This window comes from Onychostoma macrolepis, chromosome 23, assembly GCF_012432095.1.
Source record: "Onychostoma macrolepis isolate SWU-2019 chromosome 23, ASM1243209v1, whole genome shotgun sequence".
In the NCBI taxonomy this organism is placed as follows: domain Eukaryota; kingdom Metazoa; phylum Chordata; class Actinopteri; order Cypriniformes; family Cyprinidae; genus Onychostoma; species Onychostoma macrolepis.
Genome location: NC_081177.1, coordinates 8,632,278 through 8,650,762, shown reverse-complemented (window position 1 = coordinate 8,650,762; position 18,485 = coordinate 8,632,278). Strand labels below are relative to the sequence as shown.

Genomic DNA, 18,485 nt, shown 5'->3' with positions numbered 1-18,485 from the left:
AACAACTGTTTGCTATTAAAATGATATATTATACTAGTGTGAATATGTACTATTATGTACAATACTATTTGCAAAACTGTCTTAAATTTAGGCATGGCGACACTATACTAAATGTAAAATTTGTATCCATTTATCCATTTTTATATTCAAAGATTTGTATTCATGTAAAAATTTATATTCAAAATATGCTGAAGATTAAGGGTAATCAAATTAATTTTTAAAAATTAAGTCTAGGTGAGTTTTGGATGACAGTAAATATGATCTAAATATAAATGAGCATGTACAAGTAAATATACAATAATGAATTATACAAATGAATAAAAATATAATTTATACAAGTTGTATAAATTAGACAATTCTAACATGAATTAAAGAGCTACTTCACCCAAAAATTACATTTCTGTCACCATTTACTTACCCTCAAGTTGTTCCAAACTTATATATGAATTTCTTTCTTCTGCTGAATACAAAAGATATTTTGAAGAATGTTGTTGGTCCCCATTGACTTACATTATATGTTTTTTCATACTATGGGACCAGCAACTGTTTGGAATAACTTGAGGGTGTGTAAATGACCATTTTTGGGTGAACTATCCTTTTAACAATAAACAATATGAATAGCATTAAGTAATGAATGATTCACTTTACCAATGCTTTAACTAATGGAAACAAATTACCCTTATTTTAAGGTACTGTCCAGTAATTAAGAAGAGCCAATGGACACATAACAAACATTACATTATTTTATTAATGAAACCCATCCCACACCCTAAACAGAACCGCATAACCTACAAACAAATTAGATAAGTGAAAGAAGGAATAAATGCACAAAAAAGCAAACAATAAATCCAAATCTCTGATTGTATTGCCCTGAAATGACCTGTTATTTTAGACATTACTGAATTTCAAGAAAATGGACAACCATTACTTAGGACTCATCTTAACATATTCTCTGCCATAAACAGGTTTCTGGCTATAGTATAGTGGGTAACAGAATTTCCAAACTGGGATTTCAGGTTCAGATGAAGTGTATCTCTTAAAAATGAGAATCATTTTCAATCTCTGATATCCTGATGCTAAGATGACGCTCTAGAATACAGCTTTAAAACTATCAAAGTAAAACCTGGTCAAGCGCACAATACAAATACAGTAGACTGATGGATACAGAGTGACCGCAAAAGCCTGTTTCAGTGAGGTGTAATGGTTACATCACTTTTAAAGTCAATACAGATTATGACATGTTGTATAAAAGGCAAATAACATATAGGAGCTATTTAAACATGACCCTACAGTAAACAGCAAGAACAAATCAACCAAACAAAATAAAAGTTCTGCATTTACAGTGAGCCCAACAGGAAAATGTTTCAAACATTTAAAAGGAAAAAAAGAACTTGTACTTTTTAATGTATGATACCTTTTCATAATATTCCCCTTCATTATTTTACTTTTTAATATATGCATTAAAATATTCTCCCTGTGAATGTTATTAAAATGTAATCATGGTGTTCTGAAATTATGAATTTTTCCTCAGGTAATGAGCTTAAACAGCCAAATAATGTTCTCCACATGATCCACGTGATGCACCATTAAGCCATCACACATTAAATTGAATTAAACATGAGATTCCTTGAATTTCGTGAGGCATAATTTAAAGCAGTTCAATTCATGCCTTAAAATGAAAAGTCCTTCTCGCAGTACTGCAAAAACTTTCTAATGTATCGCCAACCTCAAGAGGAACATTAAGTAGTAGTTAAACTGTCTTAGTACGTTTTGCATACAAATAATAATTTTATTATTAATGTAAAACAGTGTTTCAGTACAATGCATGAAACTACAATAAAGCACCAAATATAAATTTAGAGGAATTCAATTAAAGTAACTAATTAAACTTCGTAATTCCCTCAGCCTCCATGCTAAAGTGGATTTCCTCCAAAGAAGATCTTGCACAAAAATGAATGTTCCACGAGGATGAGAGTAAACGTCCTGAAAGGTATCTAAAGTGCCACTCTTTGCTCTTACATTTAAACAGGACGATCAGTCGCTGGTGTATCCCATTACACATAATCAATCGTTTACTGTGTGCACTTTCACACAATCTATCTTCAAACAAACGAAAAAGTAAAAAATACTTCTACCACAAGACCCACGAAATAAAGAGCACCCAAACTAAATCTTACATTTAAAACCTGAAAGGATCTCGATGATATTGTGCTTTACATTATTGCTGATGCAGGTGAATTATAATGGTTATATCAGTACAAGACTTATGACAGAACACAAGAAAATCAAGATTGAAAAACAACCCTAACACACACACAGAAACGCACTTTACTTCTTCCGCCTCTAATACAACTTTCTCTCAGTCTGCTCAATACAGACGCCTTCTGCTTGTCAGTTGATATGTGTGAAATAACACATCCGTGCAAGTTACCTTAAAACCGTGTGCGACATAAAGAGGTCTAATAGCTTATGCATATTCTAAGTGCATAAAGTGTAAAGCAAATTGCATATTTAAATACTCATGTCAATATGATATAAAGCGCAAATGCTTCTAAATACAAAACTCATAACACGTGTTGCACTGGTGCAAAGCAGTCCACGCTGCGCTGGCCCTCGGTTCCTGCAGGTCTGCCTCTCACCACAAGGGGCTCTCTGCCAGATCTCTGCATGATGACACACACAACAGGACAAGCGTGAGTTTGGGAAGAAATGGTGCGTTTATAGACAGCAGAGGGTGAAAGAGATGGATAGTGACGGAGGGGGTGGAGGAGTAGAGTTAGGAAGAGAAAGAAAGAGGGTGAAGGAGAGAAGTGAGGGAGAAAGGGTTTTAATGATGCTGAAAATTGGCCGGTGAGCGCTGTCTACCCTCTCAGTAAATCATTGCTACAGCTTCCTGTCAACTTATCTGTCCTCTTGTCCTCCCCTCACAGAACTCCCCCTATCCTTTCTCTCGCTCTCTTCTCCCTCACTAATTTTATGAGGTGGTATTCAAAACTTCCATCTCCTCACCATATTCGGACTGTCACCATAAATAAAGGCCTGCATTAGCGTGTGCGAGTGTGAAAAGACAGAAAAAGAGACAGACTGTGACAGGGAGATATAAAGCGAGGCGTTCGGGAGAGAGAAGGGCCGAATGTTTTTTGCGACAGTGACATATTTACTTGTGTGGGTTGTGTAAGAGTATATGTGAAAATCTATCTGAGCCCGTGTCTGCAGGTCACAGATAACGACAGTGTGACTGATGGGGTTTATAGACAGTGAATGTGTGTTTGTGCGTGCTGTACCCGAGGGTAGTGTCTCTGTTGTCAGGCAGGAGAAGAGCCGTCTCCTCTCCAGAGCCGTGCCCTCTTGACAGAGCGGCCTCATACTCTTCCTCCTGTAAAGCACACACGCAATCACATTCGCATGAATAAAGGGCCTATTCACTGCAAGTCTGAAGAACGAGCGGAACCGGATTTTTAAAACTGCATAGCACAAGTACTTCAGTTTGAAATATCATCTGATATTATTCTGATTGTTGTTGTTTTTTAGCTGAACGCTACAGGTTTTTTTTTTGTTTGTTTGTTTGTTTTAGTCAGAGCCAAAAAACCTTGCCAACATTTCAGAGAACTAAAAAAATGCCATCTGCCCCAATGCACCTCTGTGAACTACAACAAATTAAGCCTGAAATATTATTCTGCAATATTCTGATATATTATTTTCTTTGGATAATAGGTTTATTCTTATTCTCTTTTGAGATTTATTTTGTTTAATGTGCATGGTAAAATCATTCAATTTGAATTATTTATTGTAGCTTAAAAAATACAATAAAATAAATCAAAATTAACAAATGGCAAGAGTTTGTACACTATTTAGAGAATCTTAGCTTATGAAAATTCATTGCATTTATTTAGGTTTTATATCTGGGGTCTCTGACACCCCAAACACAGCAGCTTTTAGGTAGTATCTTTCATAAAGGATGTTGAAATTTTATTAATAATCACTTAACAGAAGGAAAGTTATGATGTATCAACCTCACTTCTCAAACAGAACATGAGCATTCAGATCCCCAAGAAAATCAAACTTTGATTTCAAATTTGGATATTGTTTGAATGATGGAAAAATGTATAAATTAATAACAAATAAAAATATTATGTATATATTGTAGGGCCTTTCCAGAGGTTTCTTGTAATGTAATGCAAAAACTCGATTCAGATAAACAAAAAATCTGTTAATATTTCAAGTGCAAAAAAAAAAAATATTTTCTTTTTTATAGATTCTTTTGTGTCATTTAATCACGTTAGATTTGATGTGAAGAGGCCTTGAAGGTTGAGGGCACCTCATAGCATAAGATGTAGGTAACATACAATTAAACATCTGCTAGAGCATGATGCTAGCAATGCCCATTGAAAGCAAAACTCGATAAAATGGGTACCTTCAATACAACAAGTCTCTTTGGATTAATGCGTCAAGTGCATAAATGGAAATGGAAATAACCAACCTATGTGCCAATTGTTCCCTAAATATTTTTTATGTAGACAAATATAATTGATCACTTTTGCATATTTGGATGTGCTCACTGCGATAACTTGATGACAACAAACCCTCACCGACTCAGAGCTGTGAGCGTGTGTGTGAGCACTGGGCTGATGTGGAGATGAGAGGGGTGCAGGTTGGCTGATGACCACCGCGTCCATGCCCGAGGGGTGTCTGGGTGAAGGTGGCGGGGTGGCCGGGAGCAGCAGGTCGGCCTGGGGCTGCTCGCACAGACTGTAGTGGTTCAGAGGCCCAGAAGAGTGTGCGTCCTGCAAAGCCTCGGGGTTCTCATCCTCAGAATCAGACAGCAGTGGGCTTTCTGCACGACCTGAAACCACAAATGGCAGGTGTACGTTCACAGTGATACTAAATATGTGACCCATGCTGGCAAAATGAGTCGGAATTTTCACATTCTCCATTAAAATAGCTTCAAATTATGACTTGCTGGAATCAGACAAAATATGACTGAGCTACATTTTTTAAAGGCGATAGAGTCAGCAGATCTGATTTAGAGAAAAATCAAGTTAAACGTTTTCTGAAGATTCCAAAGCAAAATCACCAAGCAAAGTTGCATATTTCCTCCATCGTAATAATAATTACTATATTACTAATCACAATATAGCTAATAGATAATGTTGCACATTAGATTTTTCCCCAGCCATTAACTAAACGTTCATGTAAGACATAACAGATTATGTTTGTGTGAATCTCGCCAATATATATTTCGCAATAATAACTTTATATGGAGATTGTGCGCTCGTGGAGAGGCGCGTCTTAGCGCTTTGCAAATGTCAGTCAGGGCGATCACTTTGTTTTCAGCAGCATGGGTTTGAAAATCATATTTCACAGGTTTGGACTCATGTCACTGATATGAATATTCACAAATCTGGAATGCTGCACTTTGCAACAATAGACCTACAACTTGTGGTGAGAAGCAGCAGCAGTCATCCAAAAGTGAGCAGAGAAAAAGGTCAGAAAACGTACAAATAAAGATCATTTGAGATGTTTAATTACTATTTGGAGCATTGGGATCGATAGAAGTGAATTAACCAAAACTGACATTTTTCACTTCTTTTGCCTGTAGTTCAAAATTAGACCATGTGCATTCCGACTCATTTTGCCAGCTCGGGTCATACATATAATTTATAATAAAGCAGGGATATATTTCGATGTTGTGTAAGTATGGCAGAGTTGTGTGCTTTTGGGAGGTGGGGTTGGTGTGCTGTGTTGTATGGCACTGAAGTCTCGTCATTGTGCAGGGCCGTATAACGCAGTGTTGTGCAGTGGTGTGTGGCATTTTATGATGTGGCTGTCTGCCGCCTGGAGTTCTGTGGTATTGTTGTGTGAGGGCAATAAAGAAAAGAGACAGACCCACAATAGTGTCGTTGTGTAGTGATGTTTGTACAGAATTAAAGAAAGCACAGTGACTCACTGCTCTGCAGCAGCGCCGTCTCACTCCATTTAGAATCGCTCAGCACCTCCAGCCTTCTCTCCAGCCGACGGCTGTACTCCATCACTTCCTGCACACACACACACAGTTAACAAACCTCACATTGTAAGATGAAATAATGTTACACTGTAATGTTTAAAATACCATACTGTCCCTCATCCTCTTCTTAAATAATGGGTGTCTTAAACCGGCATATTTCAGTAACTACTTTGCTGTTAAGGTTTCATGAAATAGGAAATTTAAGGCTTCATAATGTTGTGATTGGCTGATACCAGTGTGAACACAATACAGCATGACCAATGTTGTGGGATTACTGAATAACTAAATATTTTCAAGAAGACATATCAGCGCTATTTTCATTTTTACTGTCATCAGGACAAATACATATCTATTATTACCTCTAAAAGCCTGTTTGTCTCAGACCATGCACTCATCCTAATAAGTATACTCAGATTTGTATTTGTAAAGTTGTTTTTAGTTAGTTCATTGTTATATCCAATTGCTGTTTCCTTTTTTTCTCTTATTTTTCTGTTTTCTCAGTATAGCTATAGAGAAAATGATAGTAATTACTTAGGAAACTAGACACCTTACAATTCATAAACGTGTATTTTTTTGTACTTACCCTAAATCTTTTTTAAAACTGTTTTAGGTTTAAAAATAATAGCTTAAAGTAGCTTAAATATTCTAAGTAATTTTCAATCAATAATATAAGGTGACCATACATCCTCTTTTTTCCTGGATATGTCCTGGCCAAGATTTTGAAATTGCCTAAAATGTCCAGGTTTTGGCTTTGTTTTCATATTGACTTAAAAAAAAATTGTTCTCTACAGTCCCACCTTCTTGAAATGCCACGATTGGTCAATTATGTACAATGCCTCCATGCTATTAGTCAAACTACTTTTCAGTCATCACCTTAAGAAAATATGAAAACAATTGGAAAACAAAGTCCAAACCTAGACATTTTTTGGCAATTTAGAAATCCCAGCCGAAAAATAGGACACATGGTCACCCTAAAGAATAGAAAGAATAACACATAGTAATGCATTAGGAAAACAGACAGAAATGCAAATAAATATTCAAATTACACAAATTTATGTTGAAATATAAACATAACGACATATGTTAGTAAGAGACTGTTGTGACAGAACTGTTTATCAACCATCAACCAGTTATATTCAGATGCTAACCTTACATCATGAGTATCCAAAAATGTAAACCTGGTTACTTTCACTTGGTACCTGCACAAAGATACCATAAAGGTGCCACATAACTGCATTTGCATGAACAAACTCTTATGTTTATGTTCTGCAAACTCCATTCGCAGCCCTTACATAGGTAACATACTAACCAGATGTTCCTCCATCTAGAAAGGATCATTTAAAGTTTATAGCTCACGTAAGATTTCTTTACTTAAGAATTCATGTAAAGACTAAAAAAATACAAGTGTCAGATTTCTTTGTTTAAACCCCTCGGGCTCCTCGGTTTCCAATGTAAGTGTATTTACTATGTGGAAAATTGCTTTAAACCAGTGCTGTCAGACACACAGAGAGCAAAACATACTCTTGAGAGACAGCTTGCATCTGGTGTTTAGGACTGGTAGAACAGCATGTTTCTGCTATGCCTTCAGGCTGATGTGAATGAGGTGGTTGTTTACCAAGAAACTGAGCACACTCTGTAAACTTGTTGGATGACCTGTGAGAACTTTTGAGATGGCTTTAATAAGAATAAGACAGCACTGAGCACTTAAGAGTTTTGTGAGAACTGCAGAGATCTTGCCTGTATTTCTGTCTGCAGCTGCTCCTTCTCTTTCTGAGCCACTCTGAGACTAGCCTTCAGCTCTTGCAGCTCACGACGAGTCTCGCTTAGCTGAACCTAAACACACAAACATAAATTTCACAAGAGTACTAGAAACCATAACAGTACATGTCTTAAAATATTTAGATTGACATTACATTGCAAATGTAATTTATGCCTCAATTTACATTACATAAAAATCGAGGTCGAGGTCATTCTAGGTCACTAAACAAATGTATGCAAATATGTGATATTGACCATGATAACTCCTACAAAGTGTGCTTTTAACACTATTAAACAGACATGACTAAAAACATATTGACAAGAAGACCACTCTTAATTTCTGTTTTTATTACTGTTTACTTAATTATTTGAAAAGCTTGAAACAGTTTACTTGAGATTGAGCTACATGCCATTGTTTGAAAGTAATTTAATTATATTAATATTTAAGTTATTAAATAAAGTTTGTTCATTAGCATATTAGCTTTTGTAAAAAAAAAAAAAAAAAAAAAAGCATCAATAATCATGACATTTAACTGGTTTATATATATATATATATATATATATATATATATCATTTTTATTTATTTTTTTTATTATATACAGTATATTCTTCTTTATATCTTTCTATATATCGTTCTTATTAAAAGAGTTTTTGCATTTACCCGATTGCAGTCTTTCTCTCGTCCCAGCTCCACCACTGCTTTCTCTCTCTCCATCCTCGCCTCTTGCAACATCTCCTCCTTCTGCTGGATCTCATCATTTAGGCGTTCCAGACGCACTTTGTCCAACTGTCAATTCATGCAATTACTTTAAAGAACAACAGTCTCAAAGCTGCCTTTGTGTTTTAAAAAAATATTTTTACTATACGTACCTCAGCATTCTGCTGCAGGGTCTCTTTCTCCTGTGCCCAGTTGGCCCTGCCCTCTCTCAGAGCCAGACTGGCATCTGCCAGCTGAAGTGTGAGCTGTGCAGCCTGCAGACGGGCCTGATGGAGCTCGGCATGTGCAGTGTCCCTCTGAGCGACCATGTCTCTCAGCTCCCCCCTCAGAGTCTCCACACAGCGTTCACTCACGTTCAGACGCTCTTGAACACTCCGGAGTTCACTCAAAGCCACTTCATTGGCTGCCTGCTCAACAACAACACAATCATGTCATGCTCAAAAGATGGTGACAGTCTACAGGCAGTTAGGGGGGCTGGCATATATGACTCCTAGCATCCATCTGCATCAATTTCTTTATTTTCTGAACTATATTGACATTGTTCAGATCTGTCACATCTGCATTTACAACAATGGACCATTTACAAGATGCAGGGGGCAAGTTATATACAGCTGATAATTAAGTGTCAGTAAAGACATTTTACATTGTTACAAAAAAAACCCTTCTATTTCAAATACTTTTTCTCAAAGAATCCTGAAAACAATCACGGTTGCTACAAAAGCATATCAGAATGTTTTCTAAGGTATCATATGACAATGAAGACCTGAGTAATGACTACAGAAAATTCAGCTTTGTACCACAGGAATAAATTACATTTTAAAATGAAAAAACTGTTATTTTAAATTGTAATAATATTTCACAATATAGTCATTTTTAGAACAAATAAATGCAGCTTTGCTGAGAATAAGAGACTTCTTTAAAATCATGAAAAAAACTTACCAATCCCGAGAAAAAAAAATGTTTTTTTTTCCAGAATACATGGCTTCTACTAAAAGACATGCGTCCTGGCCCCACATGGTGTAATTACAACATCTAACAGCAGGGGCTGTCTGGAACATGCTAACCAGTCAAACCTTGACCCTCTTATAAATAACATGCACTTCACAGATAAATGGCGTCAAGTCTCTATTCTGAGACACTACATCCTGTGTACACCTCACAAGACATCCAAGGTGAAAGCTGGGGTGTGAAAACTACTGGAGTGTTACCTCCTTCCTGTGAGCGCTGTTGAGTTTGTGTGTGAGGGTGGTGATGGTGTCTCGGAGCTGTAGGGCATGTGTATCTCTCTGGGCCAGTGAGCTTCTCAGACTCTGGAACTCTGCTGACAGACTGTGCAGCTCCTTCTCTGTTTGTTCCATCTTTATCTAGTATAATACACAAAACAATGACACAGTTATGACCATGTACTTGTATTTATGCTTGCATATAAGTGCATAGGTATTAGCTGACAAACCTTCAGGTTCTTGTGTTCATCCTCATCTTCCTTCTTTTGAGCTGCTGCTTTCTTGGCCCGTTCCCTCATCCTACACAGATTCAACACCAGAGAACCAATGCAACCATGTGGCTCATAGAGACCATACGACATTGTTTACTGTGCTAAACTGAGCTCTAGGGGGGTCCAATCACTCCAGCAACATTTGGATGTAGTCAGGGTGCATATGGCCACATCATATGAAACCCTATCATGTCCTGATGTGCTCCAGAGAACATAGTAGGACATGTAATGCAACAAAACAATGATTTTAAACTTTTCTTAATAGATAGAGCTTAAAAATGCATAAGTCATCAACATGCAGTGATAATTATGTAGTATGTTTGTGTAGCCTTTAGACCACTTGTTGAAGTATGTAGTCATGAAATTAAGAGAAAATCTTGAGGAAACTGGATTACAAGTGGTTACTGGAGACAAATTTGATACATGCTAATGGCATAACACTTATAAACTCTTATGGGTTATTTTTAATGAATCAAAACTAAAAATAGTAATGCATTAAAATGATTTTTTTTTCAAAAGCACCGAAATCAAAATTATAGTTTTCATTTAGGCAAAATTTGAAACCAATGTTTTGGTAATTAAACTCGGTATGCAGTTCAGGTTGTCTTGTTTGTCAGTGATGAACCAGTTGTAGTAAAATTCTTTGGAAACAAGTCACTTCTCCATATTTCAGCCAAACAAATGTTACATTTTTCTACTCTAGAATCATTTTCGGTCACAGCAAAGTGCATCCACACAGCGGACATGTTTTGTAGCTTATCCACTGCTTGTGCACGGAATGGACACTTACACCAGTCATCAGAGAAGCGCCAATTGTTTCAGTCAATAATTTCGTCCCTTCAGAACTATTTTTGAAATTTCAATGCATCACTTATTAAAACATAGAATGTGACTGCTATTATAGCTTTGATTGTAGCCTGATTTCCTAAACGAATGTCTCTTATGAGCTAATTCTAAATGGTTTGAATTAGTCTGAACCACTGCCCTACATAATTTACAGCGTCAACAGAGAGACAGTTTCTTTCATATGTAAATCAGAATGTTCATTATAACTGAAATGCACCCAAATGAATCGGAATCAAATCAAACTGAGAAATCTAAAACAATACCCAGCCCTACATTCAAGAACTACGTGACACAAAGCTTCTCACCTTTCTAGGTCAGTCTCTCTCTCCAGGCCTCTCTGGGTCAGTACTTTAATGTCCTCCTCTAGCTCTCTGATTCGCTGCTCATTAGCTTCTTTTTGAGCCAGCAGGGCTCTCTTCTCCACTGTCAGGGCTTCACCTAAATCCTCAACTTCCTAAAAGAGAGAGATGTGATGGTAGTGAGGTGTTTACACTAAAGCGTAACACTAAAAATCGTTTAGCAGTTAGCTTTCTGTCAGTGTGTGTGAATATATACACCACAGTAAACACAGTAAAGACAAAATATACACACAACTGTGACCCGGGGCTTACCACACAGGATGATGGAATGAGTGTTTACACTACCTTCTGCTTGTTCTTCATCTCCTCTACTTTCTCCCTATATTCTCTCACTTCCTCCTTCAGCTCGCTGATCTTCCTTTCCAGCTCTTTACGGCTCTGCTCCCAGGATCTTCTGTCTCTCTCTCTCCTGCCTTTCTCCCTCTCCACGTTCTGGTCTGCTGCTTCCAGAGCCTGGAGCAGCTCAGCACGCTCCTTCAAACACTCCTGGAGACGACTCTGTTAGGGAAAATGACAGAGAAAGATTAAGACTAGAAAGATAGGTCAATTTTAAATCAATCGATTAAAAAGTTTTATTAATTACCCTATATCGTGATTAATCTAATTAATAACATATATCAATTAGGGATGTCAAAGATTAATCAACGATCAATTAATTGTCGATAAGAGATGTAATCGAAATCGAATTAAAGCTATCGATGGTCAATTAAGAAATGATGCAAATCATTGCAAAGCAGCTTTGCAGAAAATACAGCTTTACAGATATATTTACATATATATATATATATATATATATATATATTTATTTATTTCAAATTAATATAAAATTATTTAAACTTGTTCATTCGTTCCTACAACTTATTTAATTTGTTCCTAGATAACCCATGATTTAACTAAAATGAGAGAACAAATTAATAAGTCATAGGAACTAATTCTTAATTTATGCCCACAAAATCTTCATTTTTCAATCCTGCTACTAGTCTTTTATTTAGACTAAAAACCCCTTTCATTTGGGTGAGGAAACTGGCGTTCTGAGTGGTATTTGCACATCCTATCATGCTGGTGACCGTAGATGCAGTTTTCAGTATTAAGGTTAATGATTATTTAATTAATTGACTGTTAATTTAAATGACGATCGATCATGGGAATGATCCCTAATATCAATATTTGCTGTGAAAACATTATTGTGGCAGATCAAGTAATTCATAGTGTGATTATATAATATAAAAAATTATCTTAAATGTCTTTTTTCTCACAAATGTTTCAAATAGACATTACCTCTGCAGTCAATCAAATAAAAAGTAAGAGATATAAGACAGCAACAAAGCTATATCAGTAACAAAACAGCATTGTTGACTTGGTTGGAAAGCTCAACACAGACTATTTGGCGTCTAAAGCTGTTCATGTGGTTTTTAAACCTCACAACAAACCCACACATTGTGGCAAAGTTAAATGGAGACGGTCTGTCTGAGGTCTATAGCCTTCTGTGGATAAAAGTGTCTATACACTGGGAGATCTTTCTATTGCATTTTTTACCCTTTCTTGCCCAAACAACAGTGTCATTTTTATTGTATTACTGTAAACTTTTCAAACTTTCTAGGAAAAAAAGTATGATACACATAAAGCTCAAAAATACAATGAAATGGTGCGTTATTTAATTTTTAAAAATCATTAAGCTTGAACAATTATATAATAAACAGAAGTATATCAACTATATATATATATATATATATATATATATATATATATATATGTATTGTTTATTGAATTAAAAACATTTTATTTGTGATATGGTTTGTGCAGTACTACTATTTCCCTGCTATTTTTGGCTCTAGAAGGATGTTTTGGCTCTATTTTTGTGTTTGGAAGCAGCAGCTTATGCATCTACGCAACTGGATCCAGCATTGTCTTATTGTGTCTCATTTGTGTGAAATGATGGACTGAATTAGAATCTTAACGTATTTTTTGAGAGCCTCTGACCTGCAGTAGCTGGGCTCTGGGGATGACCAGCAACATGTCCTTGGCCACTTCCTCCCCCTGACCCTCCTCCTCCAGAGTCACCAGCTCCTCAAGGGGCTTTGGGGCTGAGAAGGTAAAGGCAGTGCTGCGAGAACAAACCTCTCCCTTTCCATCCACATACACAAACTGGTACTGCTGGGCACTAAGCCCTGGTAGGTAAGAAGCTGAAGAGGGGAGAGAAGAGGTCAGCTGTGAAAGGCCAACAAAACTATAAACAATACAATTGTCATGTGTCGGCTCTGGTTTTGAATATAGGCGAAGCATATTTGAATATTTCCTGTCTGGTCATTCATAGTGAGTGAAGTTTGGAGATTTCATAGACATCCACATGAAACCTGGGGCACTGCTGATGACCTCATGTGGTTTCTCTCTAATGTCATAAATGCACTCTGTCTACATCGCCATTACTCGCCACAAATTACAATGCTGCTATTCTGCACTGTGCAAATCTCAGCACAGATGACACTTTCACAGACACGCTTGCAAAAACTCAAACTTGCACTACCATTCAAAAGGTTTGGTGTCAGTAAGATTTTTACTTTTTCTTTGAAAGACATTAATACTTTTATTCAGCAAGGATGCATTAAATTGATGAAAAGTGACCATAAAGACATTTATAATGTTATGCTTTTGATTTCAAATAAATGGCTGTTCTTATTTAACTTTCTATTTATCAAATAATAATTAAAAGATTAATCATTAAATAAAACATTGTTTCTACAAAAATATTAATAAGCACAATTGATAATGATCAGACATGTTTCTTGAGCAGTAAATCAGTGTCTTAGAATGAAGCATCATGTGAAACTGAAGACTGGAGTAATGATGCTGAAAATTCTACTTTGTCATTGCAGGAATAAATTCCATTTTAAAAATGTATTCAAACAGAAAAATTACTTTAAGTTGTATTAATATTTCACAGTATTACTGTATTTTTGATCAAGTAAATGCAGGCTTGGTGAGTATGAGAAACGTCTTTCAAAAACAAACAAGCAACAACAAAAAGTTACTGACCCCAAACGTTTGAACGGTAATGCATGTTACTTTAAAAGAAGGATATAGAGTCCACATTGTAAACTAATTACTACAGATGTGCTTTTCAAAAATCAGCTAGTCACTGAGTTGTCTCAAAGATTAGTCGACTCTTTGGCTATAGGGAAGCCTTGAATATTTAAAACAAATTAGATATGTTCGCACACAACAATTTAATGACTGTTTTGGGCTTTTACCGTGTTGATAGAACTGCACGCTATAGCATAGCAAGATAAAACCTTTTCAAATAAATTGTATCTCTAAAATCATTCTTTTTAAAGCATAGCCAAAAAAATGTGTAGAGATGCAAGTCAGTCTAGGGTAATTTGGGAGCATCCTGCCCATCCCTACTAATAACTAACTACAGGCGAATTCCTTTGCGGCATTTTATCTCCTTCACAGGCCATTTGAGGAGGAACATTTGCTAATGTACTGAATGCACCTCAGTGAATGAGATCAGCAGTTGGGTGAATCAATGCAAGAAACTGTAATTAGCTCCTTTAATGTCCCTAAAGCACTCTATTCTTTATTCATACTGTATTGAGACTATCAGCTGACTTTCAAGAGGGCTCGAACACTCAAATCAATGCTTCAGAGACCATGGAAATGAACACAGCAGTTGACAGAGGTCCCCTCTTTGTAGCTGGATGGAGCTACTGCCCAAACAAACGTATGGTAGTCCTTGACTGATGACCAGCCGACCTGAGGGTAAAAGGACAAAGAAAAACTTTCATTATGCAAAAGAGCTACATCAATGCTGAAGAACCTGGAGATGGCTCTATCTCTTACCTTAAATAGTCCAATCCAGTCGTTACTGGCCCATGTGTGCTGTGTGTTGATGGTGTAGTGGCAGTCCACTCTGCTCTGAGGAAAGTAGCAACTTCCAACATTGCGAAACTCCACCCCCCATGTCTTCTCCATGGCAACAGAACAGGGATGTACCTGGGTAAATAGTAAAATGATAATTGGCATGCCATCTAAAACTACTTCAGAATTTCTTTTAATTATTATACATGTAGTTTAATGGCGTCATTATTTGAGAGATTATGTGAAATATTGGCATTTCCAAAAAAAATTAAATTTCCATCAAACTGCAACAAAGTTGAAATAATGGTTTAAAAATTAAAAGAAAAACAATGCATACAAAATAAAATAAAATTTAACACAAAATCCTGATGTTAAGAAAAAGTTAATAGACATGCCATTTATACCATTGTAGAGCATATATCAGGTCAAAACAATAATCTCTTTAAAAAATAACTTGAATACGCTATATCCACGTTATCTAAAAGTTTTTTTTTTACATCTATGGTTCTGTAAAGAACATTTCACATCCATGGAACATCTACATTCCTCAAAAGTTACTTTATAGTGGAAAAAGTATTATTATTTTTTTTTTCGATTATTAAAAAAAGGCAGCGGCTGTTTGCACTGTGTAAATAGCGATAGATGCTATTTACACTAAGTTTAAATAGCAACTAGATTCTATTTACACTAAGTGCAAATAGCAATATATGCTATTTACACTGTGCAAATAGCATATTTTCTTAGCGATGGATACTATTTACACTAAGTTTAAATAGCAACTAGATTCTATTTACACTAAGTGCAAATAGCAATATATGCTATTTACACTGTGCAAATAGCATATTTTCTTAGCGATGGATACGATTTACACTAAGCGCAAATAGCAATGGATGCTATTTACGCTAAGTGAAAATAGCATTATTTTTTAATGATATGCTATTTATGCTAAGTGCAAATAGCTATAGATTCTATTTACACAGTTAAAATAGCAAGATTATCTGCTATTTATTCTACTTATTGCAAATAGTGGCAATTATCTGCACCTCAGTATTGTAGTACATTATAAAACAGTATTGAGTGTAAATTGTAGTTTTAATTCAAATTAGGCTATTAAATGGATGCCACCTTATTGGGACAATAAAGCCCTCCCTACACCTACCCTAATCCTACCCGATACTTTATTTTCAACTTTTTTATTATTTCCTTCATTTTTATTGAAAATAAATGCCTTTCCGATGCGATATGAGATTTGAAAAGGGAGAAAAAAGGTTCGGCAAAAGGTGGGTTCGAACTCGGGTCGATCACGTCAAAAAGTGCACGCCTTACCAGCTACGCCACTAAAACTGATGTTGAACGAGCGTCTTTTTGCAGTTTTGACTATCCGAATCACACATTGGTGGGCGGAGTTAGTGTAAATAGCCTTTGCCAACAAGATTGTATGTGTGTAGTTATCCATCTTTATATGTATATCCACATTCACAATTATTCAATACACAGTAAAAAGTTGTATGGACATTATTATCAAGACTTATTGAGCACAGTAGGGGAGAGGTGAATGTGTTGCGCAAGTGAAGAGGAACTGTTTATGTTAAACTAGATGCCGAGTTCCTGCGGATGACTGATGTTGAGTGCAAACTTTCTTTAGTCGGACACACATCAGCTCTTAGAGAGCATTAGTGACAGGCTGTTGGGTGCCACAAATGCTGTGACTGACTTTGTGAACTGTATGGATTACAAGCAATGACAGGTGGGTTCATCATTAGCACCACATAATAAACTACACACTCCATATTTAGACTCTCCATGAACAGGCCAAGGACGTTTTCTGACGTCATCTGTCTGATGTCAGAAACTTGCAGCTTCAATGCTCTTTTATTTTAAAAGATTAAGGATAACTCGATTCCTCGTGATATGACTCGTTTAAAATAAAATGAGTGGTAAAAAATGAAAAACAACATATATACACTAATTTAATGTACTTAAATATTACTTGACATGTAACACCAGATTGTTGTGGCATAATAAAAAATAATGCTTGCAATAATTGCTACAGTAGTTTACTCCTTTGTTTATTTGTTTTACTGACTAACAAAAACAAAACTAATACTTTTGCATTGCCAACAATCGTGGATGGCTATTGCAAGCGAGGCCCAAAGTTAGAAACAATCTCAAGTTACTCGCTACAGCGTGGCAACAAACAAGAAAAACAATGCATAAGCAGATCTGACACTTTGTTACAGCAATTTTTAAAAAGGTCATGACAACATTATAACACTGTAATAGTCAATACACATTCCCTGGGACTGCCTCCAATGAGATGGGATGTTATAAACATGGCATGCTTTTGTCTCTACAGTAGCTGCGTGCTACTGAACATGCAGCATTTTTTTCTCTCTCCCTTTTTTTTCCCTTTGTGGAAAAAACCGCAACCGTCGTATAACAAAACTCACCCGATTTAGCTTAGATAATCAGAACAATGTCCTCTTGGAAAACGATGTTCGGTGATAAAGGAGAAAACATGTATGAGACTGATGACAAGTGCAATTTACACTGACACCTTCGCCGAGATGAGCTGTGCCACGAACCCCTCACAACAATAACAAAAACAGAAGCATGGGTGCTCTGGAGGTCTCGGTGCATTATGGGAAATGAAGTTCCATTACTGGTTCTGAATAATGGCTCAGATACTCAAAAAAACTAAAATTCCCATCTGTAATGACGATGCTTTGAAGGTCGACGTGAAAAGTCAGACGTCATGGTAACGGTACAGCTATTGGAGCTTTGATTGGTTCACGTTTCTCATCGGATTCATCGACTTGGTTTCTATTGGTTAAATAAATGTGTCAGTCAACTGCTGACCAATGTGATAGGTGTACGTCAGGAACGCATGGAGAAAAGCAACGCGATTGCGAAATGAACTAGTGATGGGAGTCTGACTCATTTCCTCGAATCGGTTCTTTCGAACAGTCTAAAACAACAATGCAATGATTCATTCAATTCATTCAATGATTCATTCTCGACTACATTTACATTTAGTCATTTTGCAGACGCTTTTATCCAAAGCGACTTACAATTGGGGAATACATAAAGCGATTCATCTTGAAGAGGCAATCCGACAAACGAAGTGCTTGTAACACCAAGTCTCAGGCATTGTTTAAATAAGTACAAGCTAGCAAGGGAAGGAATAAATAAGGAGAAAGAGTTTTTTTTTTTTATGTGTAAGGTGAAGTCAAGTAGTGTCAATATGCAATATAAGTCAAGTAGACTAAATATGCTATTTATTGTAGTAAAATGCAGCTTTGTCTTGAATGTGTGTTCATATAATAAATACCATGCATGGCGTAAACATTTGCAGAATGTTCTATTTGTATTTCTATGTTTTATTGATTGATTAATTGATTGATTTTTTTTCGTGGGTTTGTTACGAACCGGACATGACTCTTTTT

At 36.2% G+C, this 18,485-nt stretch overlaps 1 protein-coding gene across 1 annotated transcript; it reads right to left on the bottom strand.

The window, feature by feature from the left end:
• Positions 1 to 729: 729 nt before the first annotated feature.
• On the bottom strand, positions 730 to 17,702 carry calcoco1a (calcium binding and coiled-coil domain 1a). The gene is made up of 15 exons (XM_058762647.1): positions 17,490 to 17,702; positions 15,022 to 15,174; positions 14,832 to 14,934; positions 13,162 to 13,364; positions 11,467 to 11,679; positions 11,128 to 11,276; positions 9,935 to 10,004; positions 9,690 to 9,845; positions 8,634 to 8,888; positions 8,425 to 8,550; positions 7,742 to 7,837; positions 5,948 to 6,035; positions 4,590 to 4,843; positions 3,285 to 3,376; positions 730 to 2,663 (listed from the first exon to the last, which is right to left on the bottom strand). The coding sequence occupies exons 2-15, from the start codon at positions 15,151 to 15,153 to the stop codon at positions 2,636 to 2,638; spliced, it is 1,965 nt and encodes a 654-aa protein (XP_058618630.1). The 5' UTR covers positions 15,154 to 15,174; positions 17,490 to 17,702; the 3' UTR covers positions 730 to 2,635.
• Between the last annotated feature and the right edge of the window lie 783 nt (positions 17,703 to 18,485).

Bases quoted from the DNA above. Each gene is read 5' to 3' on its own strand.
- calcoco1a (XM_058762647.1), bottom strand. From the start codon at position 15,153: ATGGAGAAGACATGGGGGGTGGAGTTTCGCAATGTTGGAAGTTGCTAC. The intron at 8,889-9,689 runs GTAACACTCCAG...GTTGTTGAGCAG, and splicing joins ACAGCGCTCACAGGAAGGAG to GCAGCCAATGAAGTGGCTTT. The intron at 2,664-3,284 runs GTACAGCACGCA...GTCATCATGCAG, and splicing joins AACAGAGACACTACCCTCGG to AGATCTGGCAGAGAGCCCCT.